At 37.6% G+C, this 22866-nt stretch overlaps 1 protein-coding gene across 1 annotated transcript in view; it reads right to left on the bottom strand.

Moving 5' to 3' along the window:
• Nucleotides 1-11129: 11129 nt before the first annotated feature.
• Nucleotides 11130-22866, bottom strand: part of AHR (aryl hydrocarbon receptor) — a 61416-nt gene continuing 49679 nt past the window's right edge. Inside the window, 6 exon segments of the mRNA XM_035562481.2 lie at nt 11130-12154; nt 15757-17023; nt 17812-17953; nt 19380-19489; nt 19886-20088; nt 20976-21106. Of these exon segments, the coding sequence (XP_035418374.1) occupies nt 11999-12154; nt 15757-17023; nt 17812-17953; nt 19380-19489; nt 19886-20088; nt 20976-21106 (2009 nt within the window). The 3' untranslated portion in view covers nt 11130-11998.

Here is a 22866-nt window from a genome sequence, read left to right as displayed (position 1 = left end):
CTGCTTTGGTGACAAAAAGGTTATAACATAGATCAGAAAATTAAGGAGAGGAGAGGAGAGGAGAGGAGAGGAGAGGAGAGGAGAGGAGAGGAGAGGAGAGGAGAGGAGAGGAGAGGAGAGGAGAGGAGAGGAGAGGAGAGGAGAGGAGAGGAGAGGAGAGGAGAGGAGAGGAGAGGAGAGGAGAGGAGAGGAGAGGAGAGGAGCTGCCATGCTCTGTAATTTAGTTATCTAAAACCCTGCTAAATATTTTAAGGACTCTTTCACAGGATTCCTCACCAATATCAAGAAAAGAAGGGAAGGGAAGGGAAGGGAAGGGAAGGGAAGGGAAGGGAAGGGAAGGGAAGGGAAGGGAAGGGAAGGGAAGGGAAGGGAAGGGAAGGGAAGGAAATCAGTATGTTTTCCAAGCTTATTCCATATCTATATATAAAATAAGCATGAGAGCTTTTCTCTGTTTTATAAGCATGGCAACTGTCTTCAGCTTCAAAGGCAGTAACCATTACTGTTGGAATGGGAGCAAAATTAGGAGACCCAGAGGTAAAATTCAGAGCCAGGAATTGCCAGAGCTGTTTTAGGTGCATGTGGAGACTGCAGTTATTTTTTAAAAACTGTCTGCATTTTTCTATGTGGGTAGGCAGAATTGATCTTTTTCCTGAGGCATATTGTTCCTAAGTAAGGTAGGTTACTTTTAAACTCACCTGTCACCTTTAAACAAGATAATTTTCTTACTTTGCAGGCTGAACTAAATCCACTGTGACTGGGCCTCCGGCTGAGGAGGAACAGTCAGGGTAAGGACACTGGCAGGAACAGAGGGGAAGACAGAGCCTGTGGGTAATTCTATTCTGTGTGCTGTGTTTTATTTTTCCCCGTAGACAAAAAGGATTCCACAAAATGTTGCCAGAAATATTTAGAAGCAGCAAATATAGGATTTCCACGCAATTTTTGTAAAGATTCTCAGAAAACTTATGCTGCAGTTTGTCAAGTTCTATGAGATTAAACAATATCACGAGTAAAGGGAGATGTGTGTTGAGCTGCTATGAGAGCATCTCAATGATAGCTGTGAACACCCACTGCAGGCTGAGGTATGATGCACATGGTCTGTTGGCTACAGGGTGAACACCTCCCCTTTCCAATAGTTCTGGATTGATTTTGAAACATTTTGGTGAGTTGCTTCCAAAGGTTTTGTATGATTTTCATAAATGCACAAAACCGAAAAGAAAAGCAATTCAGCAGGCAACTAGGAGCCATTTTAAAAAGCAGACAGGCAAGTATCCACTCCTGGGCTGTACACATATGCTTTTCCCATGGAATGAAAGACCCAAGTCATGGACTAAACAGTCATGAATGAAAGATGGGAGAAATCCATTAAGTCCTATAGATTGTTCCCAGAGTACAAGCTAGCTCAGTCGAGGTCTGAATGCCCAACACAACGGTACCTCCAAGTGACCCCCACAGGACCATCCATGGATCTCCAACATCCCTTAATATTTTGGTCTACCTTTCTTCCTCAATTTTATCTGTAAACTCCCTGCTGCATTCTCTGCAGAACAGTTCTTCTTTCCTTTTTTTTTTTTTTTTTTTTTTTTGTGTGTGTGTGTGTGTGTGTATTGTTTGGGAAACACAGGCTGTCAGCTCTTTTAGCTATCACTTAGCTAAGTTTCTCTGAGTGAGCTTTCATACTTGCAAAATATGAAGAAACCAGTTCTCAGTGACGGAAGGAGAGACACTGGAGAGTACATCTGACATGAGTTTGCAATGTAATGTTCAGCACAACCAAACCAACACAAATCAGGCATGCAAAAGAAATTTCCTTATATAAAAAAGAGAAATGAGATTTTCCCATGTATGTATGTATGTCTCTAATATGATGAACAATTGATTCAAGTAACGTCTCTTTGTCCAGCACTGATGTAATGGACTATATTCAGTTTCAGAGAAAAAAGAGAGAAAGAGAGAGAGAAAGGAAGGAAGGAAGAAGGAAGGAAGGAAGGAAGGAAGGAAGGAGACAAAAAAACCCTCTTGATAAAATTAAAGTACTTTGGATGCACAATAATAAAAATGGGGTTGTGTTACAAGGGAAAGGTTTGAAGACTTTCCTAAGGAAGGTGCTTGCTTTCTTATCAAGAAAGAAAAAAAAAAAAAAAAAAAAGCAGATGTTTACCTGCCTCTTCCGCTGTATAGGTAGGTCTATTTCTTTTAACTTGTCTCTTCATACTAACAGTTTTATTGCATGTACTATGGAAATACCAGTCACTCAGTCACTGAATACATATTGTCCAGCTACAAAATAACTGAAGGTGATAGTCAATAAATATTTTGTTGTGTGCCATGAGGTATGAATGTAAGGAGACTTGTAGGAAAAAATGAAGAGCAGAAGAGAGGATGAATGGAAGGAAATCATTTTTTCCATGCAGAGCTTGTATAGGCTGTCTGCTCTAATCAATGAAGAGGATTTACCAGAGTTGCCGTAGTCGGACAGATGAAGCTTTTGGACAAGAGTGAGGGATCCTGTTCTGTCAGCAAGGGAGAGATGATGTAAGAGGCCTTTGCATCACTCTGTGACTCACTAGTAGTATTTCTGTTTACTGATACAGTTGATTAAATTGAATCAGGTGATATACTCAAGGCCTTACTGTGAAATAACAATTGTGAAGGTTCACAACTGATAAAGAGAGCTTACGCAGTCTTATCATAAACTATAGAAAGCCAGAGGTCATAGCTTGTTTATGCAGCTCACCAGGAAATACTCTAGCAGAATGGTGACATGGCTACATGATTGGGGTAATGAGCATGCAGTAGTTGCAATTCACAAGGCTTGACTATTTTTAGCTTCTAATGTGCCTGAAAAGCAGGCTTTGAGATATTAAGAATCAGTAAAATCAGAACAGGATGCAATTCATCCTGCAAGGCCCAAAATGTTGGCCTTAAGATCTCTTTAATGTGATCTTAATAGCACTGTACTGACATTCATCTGATATGAATGATTTTATTTAGGCAGACTAACAAAAAAATATCTTAAAAGCCACAGAGCCTGCACTGTGGTTACAAATGAGCATGATCCCAGAAACAGATAAGTAGCTGATTTGCTCCCAAATGTGCAGGATCTTGAAATACTCTCATGGTGGGTGAGACTTTTTCAATCTCCAGCCAAGAGTTACTATTTTTTCTCCTTCTGCTACTAGGTAAAATGCGCCTGGACATTTTACAGTGTGTCATAAATTAAAGAACACCAAAGGGACCTTTCCTCTTTATTATAGCAATCTACACCAAAACCACAGTCTGATTTTATACTGTAAATAAAACAACATCTCTGGTTTCTAATTCCAGCGAGCTGAGCAGCTAGTTGTTAATGCGGCTCTGAAAAAGCATTTCATGCATGATTTCAGAAGCTGAGTGTAGGTAATTGTATCTGAAATTATACTACTAAAAATACAGGATGGTGAAGGAAAGGTCAAAGACTGGCTCTTGAGGGATGGAAGGAGGCCCTCCATCATTTGTTGCATGCTATTTTTAGAGCAGTGTTTCTCAAATTTTGGGTTACAACTAGGAAGTTATAAAAGGCTTCAGAGAGGTGATGGGTGGAAGCAGTATGTAGAAGCTCCACTCCTCTGAGGCAGCGGGGAATGTGAGAGGGCTGCAGTAGTTGGCTGGGTATGTTTGTCTCAGCAGGGAACCGCTGCCTACCTCTCATTGCTGGCTGGGGCTCGGCTCCTCCCAGGCAGAAGAACTGACTGAGGGCTGCATGAAGGCTGCAGCTGAGACAGGCTGCTCTAAGGGAAGATGTGACTCAAAAGCAGCTGCCAAGAAGTGCTGAGCTGTTGCCTTGAGGCTGGCTCTAGGACGAGGTCCCCATTCCTACCACGCAGGCGGCAGAGGAGGAGCAGTGATGGCAGGGGACAGACCCAAGAAAAGCGCCCCACGTGCCAGCTCAGCTACAAGGCTGACAGCCCAGGCCTAAAGAAAAAGCAATCCACTGAACTGAATACAGAACTACTATGCAGAAATTTCCTATATGCTGCAAAGTAGGAAAAGCTGTTTAAGCTCCCCCACGTCAATCCATACATTAGATGCCTGTTATTTGTGTGCTACCAGAGCTGCAGTAGCAGCAAACACTCGACGAAGTGCTAAAGTGCAGTAGCAGCAAAGTGTGGCAGAGCACGAAAAAGCAGGTAACAAACACAGCAACTGTGCAAATCGGTCACGTTATCAATGGCTTGATGAATTGGGGCTGCTACTGAAGTGATACTGCTAAGTGGACAAGAGCTGCCCCAACAGTTGCTTCATCAGAGGAAAACAGACTCTAAAATAGATTGGTATTTGCTTTAGGCATTTGGTGTTATAAATCATCCTGTTTACCCAACTCGCTGGAATTTTCCCTGCCCACCCCCCAATAAAACAACTGTTAACTGATCTGTGTTTGCAGGGAGGGAAGTCAGCTCGTTTTGAGCATCGAGAAATTTCATTACCCCACGTTCCTGGGTGGGAGCTCAACCGGTGTGCCTGCTGCTCGGCATCTGCACTCAGTCCTCACTGCCAGCCAGGCCCCGGCAGGAGGGCTGTACCACAGCTACGAGGCTGTTGTGTAAAAGGAGTCACCAGTTTGTCCTCAGTTCTCTCAGCCAAGCCTGGTCTCGGAGCCTGTACCCAGCTCTGGGCTCTGCGGTGAGTCGCACTCCGCGATACTGATCTCCCTGCAGTGCCTGTTAAGGGGTTAAAAGCCTTGGCAGCACTTCTGAGCCCTATCTGTCCATCCCATTTCAGCTGGTGTGCAGCATCTCGGCAGGAGTCTGGTTACCTTGTTCCCCGAGGAAACGGGCAACTGCTCCAGCCGCGAAGCAGCTCCCCTCGCTGTGCAGACTCCCACAGGCTATCGAAACTCCTTGCCTGCCTCTGCCGTGCAGGAGCAACCTGCCAAGGCGATTTGAGCACACTCCTACAATACTTTGGCCCTTCCTGCAGAAGTCACTCAGCTGTCTTAATTAGGAAGCAGCAGAGGCTACAAACAACACTCAGAGCATCTAAATGATATGCTTAAATTGTTCTTATTCTGTTCGCATCTGATAGACCAGGTTCTATGCAAGGGTTACGCGACTCCTGAGAGTAAGCAGACAAGAGTGACCATTAATACACGAATACTCTGCATCCTAAAAATAAATAAACAAATAAAACCCCTGAAAAACATTACGGGGGTGCATCCACTCAGATCTGGGTCTTTTGCCACGTTTTTCAGTTTGGCCCAAGTTTTATTATTAGAGAGCAACTGGCACACTGACTTTAAACCACTTTGAACTTCCAGAGATTTGAAGTCACAGCTGAATCAGAAAATCTGCATCTTTATCAGCTTTAGGACGGAACATTTTAAATGCTGGTTTTAGATGTTCCCAAAACAGGGAGGGAATGGAACCAAGCTGATGAACAAAAAAAAGCATATCTTTAGAAGCATGTTAATGAGGTTTTTCCACATTCTTTTAACTGAGCATTTCCATATTTCTGCTGCTTAACAGTAATATTCTTGGTCTGAAGTCCTTGCCATTGTTATTTTACCTAGCAATACTAAAATTGAAGTATTAAGTTAGCAAAAGTTTTCTTTGCTTGAGATTTTTTTAAATTTTAAGAACTATTGAGAGACTGAAAGAAGATGTGAGCCATAAAGCTACGTACATAAAAGTTTATGTGCTAATTGTAAGTCCAGGTCTGAAGCCTAATGTGGATACTTTTTTGCATTGAATGAGGTGTCACAGGCTCAAATTATCTTTTCAAGGTTTAATTAGAAGCCAGTGTAATTAAAACATTCTCTGGCACAAGATCACGTGCCTTCATGCTGTGTGTATGCGTGTGTGCATATTACACAGCAATGCTACTTCCACCCACTACGGACTGCAATTTGCAGCTTTTGTAGAAACAAGCCTGACGCTGATGATTACAATGTTGATGAGAACTTGGAAAACGTGCTTTAAAAACATATACACAAGCATGGATAGATAAAATCAAAGGGAATAACCTCTCATAAGATCACCTCTAGCATATTTCAGCTACTGCAGATGTAAAACTAAGTATGAGGTCAGGTGTTTATTATTATTATTATTATTAATTTTACATTTAAATCTCCATCAAGAATTGATGACACCTCTCCCCTCAAGAGAAGGAAGATGATGATTCTGGTGAAGAGCAAAATGAGTGCCCTAATTGCTGGTCCACAGACTGTCCCAGGCACTCAGCACCTTCTGCTGAAGAATCCTGTTGTCCCAAGCGAATAGCATTATACTGAAGGATACATCTCTTGCCCTCTTTCTCTCTCTCGGTTATTTGTGAACTATTTGTTTAAAGTGGAACATTTTTCACTTGAGAGTTTGTTTTATTTCAGGATATCCTATGAACCATTTTAGAACTTGATTTCATTCATACCCTAACTCCAAACAAGGTAGAGGAGGGAGCTGACTTGTGTGTTTTGCTTGCCAATTAGTTCATTTTGACAGAAGACTTTCTTTCTGGCTGCCTTCTCTTGGATAAATTTGTTCAGTATGTTCTGAAATCACTTACTGCTTTGGGCCCCACAGAGATGCAGGAAACACCTGGTGTGCAACTTCTCAAGGGCTTGATAGCCAAGGAGTTCAGTGCTGCCAGGATCTGAATGGTTATAGAAGAACTGAGGTAGTTGGCAGCTGAGCAGAGACTTTGGAGATTTAAATTTTGCTTTCAAGAAATATGTAGCTCTCTCCACAGGATTCAGAAACTAGAAAAGAATATAAATACCCTCAGATGTCTTTCAACTACATTACAGGTGGGGCCATCCTTTTGCTTCCTGCATTTCCCTCTCTCTTTAACCCTCGCTGACTAGTGTCACAAAGTAAATTCAGTGGTTTCTTCTAATTCAGCTCTTAATTTTATTAGCAAGGAGCCAAGGTCCTCTGGCTGATGCCACCTACCAGGGAAGAGATGCAAGACCAAGATGGAAGACTTTATGTCCATATCCAGTGAACAGGGGAAAATGCAAACAAAAATGTTTTTCTTCTGTCTTTCGATAAATACAGGAGGAATTGTTATATTAAATATTATTATTACGCAGGACGAAAGACTCAATTGCTCCCAATATCCCTCAGGCTTCCTCTTCTGATTTTTACATGAAAACTCATCTCATGAACTTGTTTGGATGGATCTTAGACATCCAGACAGTCATGAGCACGCAGAACCTTTACATTGGTGTAAAAAATCTGTTTAAGTTAGAGATTTCTGAATACTGCTTGTACTTCTACTTGCAGCCCAGCTGGATTCAAGAGAAATAAGAACCTGTTGGCTTCAGCCTAAGTTATAACCATCAGAGCAACTTTAGTGTTGAGGAACTTCTGTCTTCCTCAGAGACCGGCTACTTTAGAAATTAAGTTTTTTATAGCTTTGCTTAATGCCTGCCAGACCTTGATTAGAAAGTTTGTTATAAAAGATGAATCGTTTCGTTATACCATAGACTGATCAAATCTTCAATTTCACATCGTATGTTGAATCTTTTGATGCCTTACTGTAGCAGTCCTTCTCTACTTATCATGAAAGTCAACTCTGAGAGAGAAAAGGATTTATTAAATGTAGGTTTACCACTAAATCAATAATGTACCAGAGCATGCCTGAGAGAGAGAATGGGTACTCTTTTATTTTATTTTATTTTAATTTTTATTTCTGGAGAGCTGGCCCAGATTCCCTGGTAAGCAATCAAAGTGAATAGTGTTCACTGGGGCATCAGAAGTGAAAGGGAAAAAGTGGACACTGGCCCATGCTCGAAATCATTTAATGTTCAGATAAAGAAGATTGTACAATGGGTAGAATTTCACGATTCAAAGGCAACTTGTATTCTGAATGTCTAAAGCTCTTTTGATCTAGTGTTACTTATTTAGCACTAGTTTTCAGGGAAGGACTCCTAGGACAGCAGGAAGACAGCAGGAATACAAGCTGTCAATTTAATCAGCTGACAGAACAATGATATTAAAAGTCAAACCAGGTTTTTATTCTAGAAGGTAACTTTAACCTAACTTAATAAGCCAGCCGAGAGACCTTTCATAGGTGAACAAAGGCATCTATGAATAAAATAGCTTTTGCTTTAAATGTGTGAGTGGGAAACACGGTTCCTCACTAGGAAAATCCATCTCCAAAAGAGCTACCTGGGAAAACCTCCCTGTGACAGAGCCTCAGCTAAGGCAATGACTTTCATCAACAAACTGCTTGGGCTTTGATGCAGACTACTGCAGGTTATGAACCACTAAGAACTTTCACCTCAAATTAAAAATAGAAGTGGAATTCCATAAATCAAAGAAAATGGCTTAGTACGGAAGAAAACTCCCTCTTGCAAAGAAAACTGAACAATGCATTTCTGGGAACAGGTTGACATGTGGCTTGAAGATATCCCTTTAACAAACACAACAGACTATAAAAAGGATGGCCTGTGTTGCTCATATTATTACCTGATTACTTCCAGATGTTACTTAATAGATTTGCAGCCTTGTTGAATTACTCTTGTATTTTAGCTTGTATTTTTGTGCTGTTCAAGGAGAGCAAGCAAGAGGACTTACACGCAGAGTTTATAGCCTAGTACTCATTCTGAATAAGGCAGCATGTGTACATATACATTATAAGAAAATAGCATATTTGAAGCCAATTAACTTCTAGTCCATCATGTCACTAAACCGAAGAACTATTTCAAGTTTGCTAAACTGCATGGGGAATTATGAAGCATCTGATTCATTATGAATTATGAAGCATCTGCTTTAGTACTGTAACTGATTTTAAAAGACTATTATCACACAAAGTCAATGTACCCTACAGTAAATAGTAACATCAATAATTAGAAAAAAAAATTGTTTTTGTAACTTAAAATCAGTATTAACTAAATAGCAATGAACAGCAAATAGGTCACCAACAGCGAGCCACAGATCTCAAAACAGAAAATGCTTATTTTTAGCAGCATCTATGCAGAGATCTATTCCTGCCTCAGTACAGCTGAATTACAAATTTACTGTTCACAAGGCAACAAATACAGAAGCCTTTCAACTGCTAGTTGTGGCTCACTGTTTACAATGTTTATTAACAAACTCATTTTCATGCGATTAGCAAAGGAAAATACTAATTCCATGGGCAAATACACACTTGTTCACCACTCTAAACTATACACATTGTATTTGCATCTTATATTCAGAGAAGTGCAAAGTCCACAGTGACATAAATAACAATAGTTTTGTAAACTATCATATGACCAGTTCTCAAAAAATATTAGTAACTGTATGATAACGTATCTTTTTGTATACTGCTGAAATCAAACATTTTGCAGTAAAAGAACATGCATTTCAGCTACATTCAAGTGATTATTTTATTACCATATATTATGTCTTACAAACTTTATTGAAGATCAGCAACAGCGCTACAAAACCATACCTTAACGCAAAAGATGTACTGCATGGTATGTGCAGGCATAGCAAATGAAAGATAAGAACTGGAAAGTAAAACAAGCTAAGAAAACTTGTACAAAAATGGATAGTAATACTGTCTAACATGGGGTTAATATCTTACTTATAACAGACCGGAAGGGCTAATAGAGATCCAATTTAGAAACATCTGTGCACTGTAGGTACAATTTGGTGCAGATCAAGAGTGCACTAATGCAGTCAATGTTGTACACATAAGATAATGCAAAAAAAATAAGCTGATATGCATATAAACAACTAATTTGTTTACAGTAAATAAGGCAGCACAATTGTAGTACTGCATCCTTGGCACTTAGTGATAGGACATGTATTTGGTTTAACTAAATTCATAAACAGAATGGTTTGTAAGATGTAAAACATACATTATCCCTTTGAACCTTCTGGTTTTACAGCATTATTTTTCTTTCCTAATTTTCAAGTTCAAATTCAAACATACGCTAACTACATATGGAAGACGTTTCAGATATTGGCTTAAAACAAGACCTTACATAAAAAAATGACAGGATGACCAATTAATTCAAAAGACATTAACTAAAGCTTAGTGATGTCTTGTGTTGAAAACAAAATCTGAAACGTATATAAAATAATAATAAAAAAGCAACCTCATATTACAACCCACAATCTCTTTATGAGCTTTTCCTGAATAGTAATTGCTTCCTTAATGTCCCTTTCAAATAATTTCACTTAGAAAAACTGAAGTCAGTCATCTGAATTGTTGTAACTGAATTAAGTTTGGCCTAGCATATTATATCACAGAATCGAAGAGATGTTCTTCCTCAAAGCAAACATTACATCTAAGAATGAAGAATTCCAATCTGAAGTGATTGTCCTTGTATTAAACAATATTAACAACTAATTGGAGGGAGCCGATTTACTTTTGCCTGCTTTAAACTGGCTACATTGCCATTTTATATTATATATAACAAATATAATAAAATTGTTCTTAACATGTAATGATGTAACACTTTAAAATTAACTGGTTTAAAATATGTTACAAAGACATTTTATTATATATGAACTATACAACACGCAAGAGTACAGAAATATTTTGAACATATACACATTTCTGTATTTTCATGTAGACTATTATTTTGCACCAAACATTGGTGTCTACAGTTCTAACAATCCTCTCAGATAAAAAGAAAAACAAAAACCAGAATATTTTGCCTGTGTTTTTGTTTTCCTCCTGAAAATAAAACTTATAACAAGCAGAATTTCTCTAATGAATTTTTGTTTCTTTTTCCAATTTTGTATTTTGCACAAAGCTTTTAAAACGGATTCACGTACATTAAAAGAATAACCTCTCGGTCCTTTGCAGTGCAATTTGCTAGGGATAAAGTTTAAATCAAAACTGACCCCTTCCCACTATGAACATTGAAAACTGCAGTCAAAGTGTCAATACCACTTGCTATTGAGACTCCTTTCCCCCTTATTTAAAATGCAAACCTTCTCAATATCCATTTTAATGAAAGTATTTGCATAGAGCAGCCTTGTATTATTTCTAAGGAACATTATGAGTGTTTTAACACAAGATAAGGCACATGTTTTTCAGCATTAATAATCTAAAACTAATCCTGAGGAACTGCTCCTCCCCCTCAGCAAAATCTGCTTTTTAATATACCCTGTATTACCTGAAGAAAGCAGAAAAGCAGTATAGAATAAACCAAAACTCTTTAGCTGAACTAAGTTCAGAACATTTAATAGCTCCAGACAATAGTGTAACAAATCCACAGATAAAGAATTAAGACATACTTTAAACAAATTATCTTTAGGGAAGACAAAAAAAAAGATACAGCCAGTAGCACTGTAGATGTTAGATAAAAGTTCACATAATACAGGTGACATTTATAGTGAGTTTTGCTAAAATAAGCTCCTGTCAGAAACAAGGTAGCTAACCTGTGAGGCACTTAAGGTTGACAAGAAAAGGAGGAATGGAAGGGATCTGTTTCATAGAAAACCTGAAGTTGCATATCATATCGTTGTATTAAGCCTTCTATTAAAGTGCTAGAAATGGAGACTTAAAACAAAAGGTTTTAAATATAAAATAAGTGATTAAAGAGCATAGTATGCATTAAATTAAGTGCTTTTGATTTTCATGAATTCAGAGCGTTTTAATATATATATATTTTTAAATAAAGTTTGGAAATAATCCAAGTGTGAAATCATCTTCCTTGTGCCATTGATGCTATTTGTAAAGTGCCCAATTAATTTTCTAAACAACAAAACCATTTGCCTTATCTTATGTTGTATAGCATGACATAGTCTGTAATACATATGTAATCCATACTGGAACGACACAGTCAATCTGATGGAAAACAGCACATGCATACTTTTAGTCAAGAGTTTTAATTCCACCTGTCACCCTAAGAAGTAAGGGCCTTGGATTACATAGCCACCAGCATATAGTGCAACCAACCTCAAATTTTCAAAATGTAATTTAGCTGTTGAAGTCCTATGTTCAAAGATAGACTTATCGAGCTTTTCCTCAGAGCAGCCTGATGCCCAGACAAAGTCACAGATGGAGCTCTAGATCTGAATTACATAAATCCACTAGATGCCAAATCTGAGAAGGATCTGGGTTCTGTTGGATGATGAAGAGGCTGAAGATGTGTGGCAGTTTGTGCATTACTGATCACATCTAACTGAGAGGGATATGCTTCATTTACATTTCCTCCATTGAAACCGTTTTGAAACTGGTGGGAAAAAAAGACAATATAAATGGTTAATATGGGAAACTAATTCAGTTGTGTGAGTTTTTGTTTTTTTAAATCTGCCTAAATGCACAATTTTGATAAGATCATCTTTAAATATAATGATTATCTTCAATTTATTTATTTATTTATAATTTTTTGGGGGGGGGGGTGGCTGATGAGTGACGAAAACTTAATTTGTATCAAAGTACAGTCTGAATCACCAGTGAAACCAACCTTGCTGAAGTCAGTGAGAGTCCCACTTCAGGCCAAGGGAAAGAAACACCACATTATCTAAAGCATAATACAGTTTCCATTTGTAGAAAGTACAGTCTGAGTACTCTTAAGTTCCACATCCAGCTGTCACATTTTAGAAGCAACCTATTTACATATTTTGATGTCTGCAATGGGATCCAGACTTTACAGCTCTTCCAGGAATGTACATTCAGTCCTATTTGTAAGTGTACTGCATTCAATCCACAAGCTGAGCTATCCTAGGGTGGGCTTTTTTAACAAATGGTCTTCATATTGACAACACCAAATAAGAGCAATGAATGGCTTTCATCAGTCTTGACATAAATTGTTCATAGGATTATTTTAACCATCTGATGTAATGCTTACAGTCATGCTCTGGAAAACTAATTTTATCTACAAAATACTCCATTCAGTCATGCAAAGAAAATAAAAACAAAATATTTTAAACATTTCCATCATCTCTTTGGGAGTAGCTTATATTGGAAGTATTCATTCATTCAAGGTTTGTCCTTAAAACATATATTATATATTCACTCATTCATCTATCAAGATATGCTGATTTTGTGGAAACTTTTTTTTTCCTGCTAGGCAAACACTGAAATTTGACAAACCACGCAGTTGTTGTTCTAAAATTCCTAATGACTACGCTACAACCATGTGAATTTGGCTTTAAATCAAAGATGCCATACTAACAACGATGGATACATGAACAAACTAGGATAAATTCTGGAAGAAGATTATTTCATTATTTTTTATAAGATGAGTGAAACGTTTTTAGTGATGGAGACTACAGTGGTTACTATCCTACCACGAATGCATGAGTTCAAAGAAAGAGTTAATTTTGGTAAAACAGATTAATTACAAGTTAGGCAGAAGGTCAAGGCAGATGAACACAACAGACCCTTCTGGCTTTCTAATCCTGCTGTCTTTTCGTGTAGAAACCGATGGGAGGTAGGAGGCTGCGGAAAGGACAGAAATCCCTGCTGGCATAGCAGACGTCCGTCGTCTCTCCAGCCCGTGGCTGATGTCAGCACGCCAAATCCAGCCATGCAGAACGCCCTGCTTTGGTTTGGCTGTGCGACTGCAGCTCCAACAGTAACACCCAGTATCAGCTTACTCGCAGCGTTACTGAAGTTACCAGCAGCCAATAAAGTCAAACCTTAATAACTTTATTACTGTTAATAGTGACACCTTCTCTCTACTTACAATAAATAAACACATTTTATTTGCCATTATGGCTTTGGCACAGATATTTTAAAAGACTACAACGTAAGTGCAGTAGCTATACTTCTGAATTACTAATTTCTACGAGTTCACATATTTTGAAGTTCTCTTAACTCCTCTGTATCTCTGCAATACAAGTATACATCATAAACACTGGGTTATCTTCCCTCCAGCAATGACATTTCTAGGCAAAATGAAAGTTTCTTTATATTAAAACAGTTCTCAACATAACATCTTTACTTACATAGATAGAGCCTTACTTTGCCCTCAGTCCCTAAATATGTTAATTGGCAGGTGTGAATAGAGATCAAAAGTGAGTACAGTCTGATACAAGAGGCCTTTGGTTGGTTGGTTGTGTTTTGTTCTTGTTTCAATGTGAACAGTATGCAGTAGTATAGGCTGCAAAAAGACACTGCGACTTGGTTTAGGAGCAAGCAGTCTCTTCCTCCCAGCCACCAACACTCGTTGGCAAAGTAAGTTGTGGACCCGCTAGGACTCGGAGATGACTTTCAGCTATCTCTGATCACTCTTTTACAAAAAGGGAAGGGGCAATAAGCCTTCCTTATCAAGCAGTGTGTTGCTCTTTTAAGCTAATTTGGACAAATGTTCAGCACTTCTCTTCAAATGTAAACGGGAGCTGACAAGGAGCTAAATGATGTTACAACAGCAGTTCTGCATTAGGCTTCTGCTAATGCAATGCCATCCAGATCCATTCAGCATGTGTATACCATAGCAAAAGGGGCTGAATTTGCCTCTGAACAACTTAAGTAAGGCTACATTTTCACACAGTAGCCTTTGTTCATGTTTTTATGACAAGCAAGCTAGAAGCAATGTTACTCTGGTAGCACAGCATTCTCGTAAATACAAAGCAAAAGAAATTCATTTACTGCATTTAGAGATGCTGTCTTAGTCATTAGTCAAACTTTTTTTTACAGATATAGAAGATAAAGTAATCAAGAAAAGAACAAAAAGGGGCATAACAAAAATGATTAAGGCAGCGTAACAAAATAATCAACCGAATAAATATATTTTAAACCAACCATTAGAAAGTAGGAAATGGAATTGCTTAGGTGCTGGCTGTTCAAAACCAATGGGCCACACCAGTATAGCTTTTGGGAAAAGAACATTTCTATCCTATTACAGGAATGAACTTTGATGATCTTGGAAATGCTTTGCATCCCTGTTATCAAGCACTATGCAGGATTACTAACACTGACCACAGCCATGCAACGAACAGCCGAGCGCTGTGCAAGCCTGTGCCTGCAGTTTGCCAAAGTAACGCCATGCTATTTCAGCCCTTGGACACTTGCTGAACTGTTTTAGCTCAATTTCTGTAATTCTGCAATTATATTTTTCTACTAGCGAAACAGATTAAAAAGATGTTTTGTACTTGTACTAAGCATACCAAAAACCTGGGTATGTTCTACTTGCATTCCTCACCTCCAGCTTGTGTAGGTTAAAATGCCAATTAATACTTTAATTCTGTAAATGCTTATCAACATGCACAAGCATTTACAGCTGGATCAGTACTTTAGAACACAAACTCACTGAAGTCCAAAAAGAATTGTGGCTCTCTGCTTGAGCATCATTAACAGAAATAAATGGTACAATTTAAAAGACTTCAACAAAGGTTATTCAAAATCAGGAACTGCCTTAATAACTGATTTATTTTTTATTTTTAAGTTAATTTTACCTATGAAGAACTGTGCTTAAAATTGTAATCTGTGCTAGAGAAAGGCTCCCTTTTTCTACTGATATCATCCTTTTCCCCTAAAAATGTATATAAGCCAATTCCAAGCTTATGACCTAATCTGTTGTGTTTTTTGTTTTGGTTTGTTTTTTTGCTCCCACTGGGAAAATTACTGGTAGGTACAATAGCCTAGTTCACTCACTCCTGCTTTAATACTGCCGAAGAGAACTAGCAGGATGTGGATATATGTACACAAAAACTTGACCAAATGCAACCCTGTTCAGTCTAATGAACAAATAAAGCAAAGACATTCACTCACTGCTAACACACCAGTTTCAAACTCAGTGATTCAAGTGTGGCAAACACTGCATCCCAGTAGCCATCCAAACCCAATAAAAATGTGATTCAAGCAATATAACAATGCTGTTTACCATACCTTGTTCAACAATGTTTGTTGACTTGCCATCATAGGATCATATTGCATTTGATCCATGCAGCTGGGCTGTGCTTCTTGTGTGCACTGGTACATAGAAACAGCACCTGCATAGCACGTTTGAGGAGTTAGCATAACCGACTCAGAGTTTATCCCACAATCATGATTTTCAGGGACCTGCTGCAAACAACCGAGAAAATCCTCCAAGTTGGAAGAAGCAGGGTAGGTTGATCTCTCAAAACCTGCTACAGGGAAATCCATTTGGGAAAAATTAGAAAGCTGTGGCATCATTGCTGTGGGTTGCTTGTAAGGAACAAACTCTTGCCTACATGCATAAGGTGAAGTGTCTACTTCTGATTTGTAAGAAAACTCAGGACCTGTGGCATGCATGCCAGAGAATACATATTGCTGGGGCTGCTGCTGTGAGCAGCTAAGAGGCATGCTGGTGCCAGAGTTCCAATTTGTTAGCATCCCGTTGACTTGCATATGTTTCATCTTCTGACAGAGCTGCTGCTGCTGCTGCTGCTGCTGCTCCATGAGCTGCTTCTGATGCTCATGAATTTGATGCTGATCTAATTCTTGCTGTACCAAGCAATTGGCATTCTGGACCACGGGCTGCTGCTGAGTACAGCCTGAATATAAGAAGTCAGACTTATTTAAGGAATCCTGAACATAAGTCAGGATTTCATCAGTTATGTCTATGTCCCCAATATCATCCATACCAGATAATTCAGTTTTAAAAAATTCCTCATCCTGCTGAATGTACTTTAGATCTTCAAAGTCAATACCAAGATTTTTCATGATGCTGTACAAATCACTGTTTTTGTTATCTTGAAAGAGTGCCGCACTGTCTTCAGGAAGCGGCACACTACTGTCCTGGGAACACTCAGTTAGTTCCTGTTTGAGAATGCTGTGATTTCCAGCAGGCAGGAAACTATCCGTCCAGTCACTGCTTACAACACTGCCCAGTTCGTCCCTGCTGTCTGTGAAGAAGTTCCTTTCAAAGGAAAGTTTATGTGATGCTGGAGGGCAGAGATACACAGACTCGTCTTGCCTTAACATGGCACCTAGAATGGAGTTTGGATCCACAGAATCACCGTGTAGCGTAGCTTTACCTCCTTTTCCCGTTGTGGCTTTATTCCTCGGTTGAGAGGCATCCATAAGGCTCGACATCGGGAAAGTTACCTCATATAAAACAGCCTCACCCGTGGCAAACATGAAGGGCAGTTTCATGTTACGCTTCCGTAGATGTTCTGCCCCTTCTTCATCTCTGAAAATAAATCAATATATAGCACAATACTGCAGTACTCAACAGTTACAGTAATCTTTTTGTCTCCTGGAATTAATAAATAAATATTGAAGGCATTTTTCAAATTCCTAGCTATTTCAGCTCAACTTGGCTGACTTAAACCAAGAGGCAGATTATGAAATAAAGAGGTTATGACTGTAAGATGAACTTTGCATACTACATCTGTAATTAAATCTAGATAGCATACACCATTTGCTGTGCACTAGGGGCTGATATGAACATAAATGGGCTTTGTTCCATATGTTATGCTTTTCTTGGCATGGCAAGTAATCCTTTTACAAAATCTTCGGGAAAATGTAAAATAATACAATATTCCATATTATATGGAACTCAGTTAAGCACGATAAATTACAAAATATATAAATTCTTTATTTTTTTTTGTTGTTTCCTCTATACAACTGCAGCTGGATTTCTTAATTTTTGCTAATTGGGATACTGAATTAAAAATGCATTGGATGGAATAATTTGGTGCTTGTACTCTTACTCTTTATATGAAATAAAAATGTCTAAAATTTCATACATAAACAAGGACTACACTAAATAAGTACCGAAATGTCAAAATGCTTCCCAATGTTTGTTAGCAAATTGAAAGAGGTTTTCTTCTTGGAGTTCAGGATTTAAAGGGGGTTTAATTAAAAACCAAGAATTCCTTTCTGAAGGGAAAAAAATCAAAATCAAAAAATTTTTTGATCAAAAGATCAAAAATGCTCAATTTTTGGAGAATACTGCTTTATACAATGATGACTCACGTAAGAGGTCTTTGCGTGGCAATGATGTAATCTGGTCTTCCATTTTTGTACACAAGTCGTGCATTTGCCTGTACCCAGGCCCACCGATTTTCTTTGGTTAGAAGCCTGAAGACAGTCATTCCACTTTCACCTGTCTTCATCACTAGAGTTGAAGAGCAAACATACCATTTACTGTCAAGTGAACAAAAATAGGAAAACCTGGCTTGTCATGAGAATAATCCCATCTGTAGAGCAATTTACAATTTCACGTCCTCATTTACCTATTTCTGAACTGCACTAATGTATTCCTAGTGCAACGGGATGATTGATCACTTTTCAAGGTATCTTTTACCGGTAAAATAAAAGCCAAAATTACAAGTAATTGTAAGATATCCACTACAGACAGGCAACATCCTATATAGAGCCTCATCTATTATTTCTGCAATAATAGAGACTATTAAATGTGTAGATGACAAAGCCTAAATCTCTTTTACAGCTGAAAAGTGACTACTGTTTTATAAATTAGAAAACTTTGAGTTAGCCCTGTATTAGGGCTATGCTAGCCTCTGTTATATGTTAGCTTTGAATCCAATACTTTCACATTTTGACTGGTTAATAGTTCAAAATCCATTTTTCACTCCCGTTTTCACTTTACTAGCAATGCTTCATAAACATACTATTGTTTTCATTATACATTGCTGAAACTACTGCCTTTGTAGACAGAAAAATCAAATAAAAATAGTAGAAAAGTTCACAAATCCTAACCAAAAATAAACTTTGGTAAAAGACTATTCTTTATGTATTTATTTTTAAACTTAGCATCAGATATTGAGAAAAAACATTTCTAAGACAAAGCTTCCAAACTAAGTTTCCAACCAATCTTATTTTGGAAATTTTTTATTCCTTAAAACAAACAAACAAAACAAGTGAAAGGCAACAGTGACTGAGCTATCCCTGAAATACAAAATCTGCTTAATATAGGTTAAGAATTAACCTCCTGAGGGAATTTAATTAATTGTATGCATGGGGACTAAAGAAATAAAACAGTTTTCCAAGAGAAGACAGTAGAAGAGAAGCACCAAAATCTCCTGAAGATGTTTCTGTAATTTTGAAAGAGAATTATGTTACACCTAATAAAAAAGGAAAGAAAGAAGTCTACCAAATAGTTATTTATCAGTCACCTACTTCTCTCCTCATACTGTTATTTATATCAAATCAAGGTACCAGGGCTCAATAACAGAATATTCGTCTCTTTAAAATCTTACATTTCTAAGGAAAGTTACCTTTGAAATAGTCCCTTTGCCCAAATGAAGTTGTTGAAATAGCAGAAGTCAGGCTGAGCACAGAAGGAAGTGAGAGAGCAAGATGTGACAGAAACTGGAATACACAACCTAAAAGGCTCTAGATAGGAATATTAAATATTTCCTTATCCAGTATGAATTCTTATAGGAAGGGAAAGATCACGTAAGATGAATAGTATTCTTTTTGTTAATAACTGCAGAAGTTTAAGACTCTTTCATAATATTTTTCAGTGTAAATATAACCCAAGCATTGATTTTTAACAGCCTTTCTTAGGGAATGGAGCTTACTTCGGACATGATTTTCAGCACAATAAAGCATATCAGCTGCATGAACAAACTGGTATCCCGTTCCTCTCATACACAGCTCTGCTTCAGTGTATCCCAGGACAATCTTTCCTCTGGAAGGTTAAAAAAAAAATAAATTTGCAACATTGCTGATGAACCATCTCACAGAAGGAATGCCAAGCAAGTTAATTACGGCTAGAACATTTCAGATGTAAATGCTAACTACATTTTTTTGCAATATCAGTCATTTGTTGAAACATGAGATTTCTAATAAAAAAAAACCACAGTTAACAAATCATAAAACTTATACTAGTCCCCCAAGTTGGCTTCAGTTACTAGAAACCATTTCCCTGAACGTACTAGCAGGGCTGAAGAGAAAAACAATAATGGATCCTAAACAGGCATCAGTATTGATTGAAACAGTACCTTGCTTTACATTTTAAATCCACGTTTGAAATGTTTCTCATCAGCATATGGATAGAGTGCTATGCAGAATAATTTATACTTACTTTGCATCACAGCCCGTAGGTGTGAAATCCAGCTTGTGTTTTGTTCTGAAGATGAAGTTTTTGGTTCGTATCTCAAGGATAGATGGTGGCTGCAGGGGAGTAGCTACTGCAAACAAAGCTAGCTGAGGAGACAAAGTAGTGCCATCCTTCCCTTTCTTGTTTTGTCCATGGAGAAACTTTAACCGTCCTTGAAAATTCATTGCCTTAAGATGATGAAAAAAGCGTTAGTAACTGTTACATGTTGGAGGTATTTAAGAGTCAGATATTTTTGTTATGAAGTAAAATATATCCTCTGTTTTAAAACCGATTAGATTCAAGCTTTGTATCACGCCATATACAAAAGTTAGCTAACAAGTACTGAATACTGTTGTTATAACCCTGAACATATAACCTAGAGATCTAATAACTAGTAAACTCTCTAAAAAAAGAACTAATGAGAAGGCTGCTTTGTGAAATAAATATATGTGAAAGCAAATGCCAATTGAATCTTATAATATTCTAATGAACATATCATTATACATATATGCAATTAACATAACTTCTCATGAATTTCTCTGTCATTAGCATAAAGCGTGTAATTGTGTACAATTTGCAAAATCTTATGTAAACAATTCTGTTTGTAAGAAGTCACTTAGAGGACCATAAACACATATTATTTATTTTAAAACCCACAACACTGCAAACAAAAAGTGTATATATATATATAAAAGGCAAGCACAGACTTTCCCAAGTAAGGGAAAACTATAGTGCTGTTAATTACTGTAACTTACTTCAAGAAACCCAACAGAAAATAATCTTTTTAGTGTTTTTTAATCCACAAATCATACAGTACTCCACAAGGGCTTATTCATATTTCACAGAGTAAACTGAGCCATGAGAAATGAGAGAACTTGCCCCTAGTTCTAACAACACGTCAAATGGGAATCAAAGAATACAGTCACTACTTGTCATTTAGTATCGCTAACTGAAATATGCTGGTTCAAGCACTCAGATATCAATAGAAAGTTAAATAAAGTAAGTTGCTGTACATATTGTAAGCATAATGTAGATTACAGCATGTGTGGAAGTTTTTACGTAACTCCATACTCACCAGGAACCCAGATGAATTATCCAGGAGGCATCGTAACCTGCAGATGAAATTCCTTTCCATAAAGGAAGAATTCTCTGGAGGAAGTTGGTCTGGGTTATAATAGGTTGCTGGCTGTGAAAAGCCATTATCTCCTACAGGAAAGGATTATTTATAAGGATTATTTTTAGAAGAACACCTAGTGAAGGCTATCTATAACAAATCATCTTCCGCCTCATAAACAAAGCCTTAGGTCATGACCTGAGCAAGAACAATGTAAACTGGAAACGTTCTCAGAACTTTTACCAGTTACAATGCTAGGTTAAGCATCAGCTCTTCTAATGAGATTATGTTTTACAGGTTACAGTATTTTAAAACTGCATGCAACTTTTTAAAAAAAAAAATAATTATTTTACTCAATAATCTAGATTCTGAATCAGTTGCAGAAAGCAGAATGACCAGAGAGTACAGTCCCAATGCTGCAATGGCTGGATCTTCAAAAGTGAAAAGTAGGCATTTTCAGCCATAATAACTAAGAATTGAGTATTCAAAAGGTCAGTAAGATGGTATCAAAGATGGTATGTGAAACCATTGTTGTCCAGACACCTAGGTGAAAGCCATCAGTAGCAATAAATAAAGAGAAGCATCTTTAGAGAATCACTACAATAAATCAATCTGAGAAACTTTTTTCAGTAGATGCCAAAAAAATAACAAAAAAAAAGCTAATATTTTACTACTAAACAGTGAAAATATTTCTGAGCTGTCGATCATGAAAATGAGGTAGGCTCTCCAGAGCCTCCACAACCTGGAGTACTTATGTTTAAGAAAAAAAAAAAAAGACCCAAACTCACGACTAACAACTAGGATAGCAACCTGACAGTCTTCTACCACTTCAGAATAAGCATGTGCTGTGCTGCTAAGTGGGATTTAGGAAATAGACTTAAGCATTTAGAATATAAAGTAAAAACAGGAGGTACGTCAATAAACTGCTGATAGAATACATATGTTCTGCATGGGATCACATATACTGAGATACTAGAGCATGTCTACTTAAAGCAAATTTAGCAAAGTAATCTTGTTTACAACGCATATTAAAAAACACAAAATGCTCTTTCCTAATTCATACATACAGAAATTAAGAAAAAACAACAGTGTAAAAACATTGTTTTAGTGTGTTAAAACTCTATAAATTTTAAAATAGTCTATATACTGTAAGAGAAATAATTACCATGTATGTACAAAAGACCACCACAGAAATAATCCAAATTGACCTTCTTGAGTTGGAGGTAGCATGCCACTTGCTTACCAGCCACATTATGGTCTCTGAAATACAATTCTGTCTTTTGGACAGCTGGAAAAACTTATGGATAGGCTAGCTGCTTTGCACAATGACAGATCAACCCCAAAGGAAAACAAATCATGACTAACTGCCAGTTCAGTTTACTCTACTATTAATTCAACGGACTGAATTGGAGTCAAATGAGATCACTGATGGCTCATCAAGAGGACATATAAATCCAACAAGAAAGCTGAGTCACCCAGCTCTTCAGACAACGGAATCAGGAGATTCCTTTTTTTCTGCTACACAAGGTCAATTTTTGATGAACAAACCTCCAGCCATGGAGAAAAAAAAAAAAAGGCGCTGTAGCTAATAGTGAGTATGAAAAGGGATGTGCTGAAATTACAGCCATCTGCAGAACTGCATGATAGCCAAGGCCACCATTTTGAGCTGATCCTACAGATAAAGAAATTCACATTCAGGGTGGTTGCCACCTAACCTTGATACCAGAAAACAACAAATTCCCTTGTCATATGGGTGGTTCTCAGCAGACAAAAGCAAACTTCCTTCCTTACTTCCTACTGCTGCAGTTATTTTTTTTTTGTTTTCTTTTGTTTTGTTTTTTATTGATTTGCC

The sequence above is a fragment of the Cygnus atratus genome, chromosome 2 (genome assembly GCF_013377495.2).
Source record: "Cygnus atratus isolate AKBS03 ecotype Queensland, Australia chromosome 2, CAtr_DNAZoo_HiC_assembly, whole genome shotgun sequence".
Lineage (NCBI taxonomy): Eukaryota > Metazoa > Chordata > Aves > Anseriformes > Anatidae > Cygnus > Cygnus atratus.
This window is presented reverse-complemented; position numbering and strand designations above follow the sequence as displayed.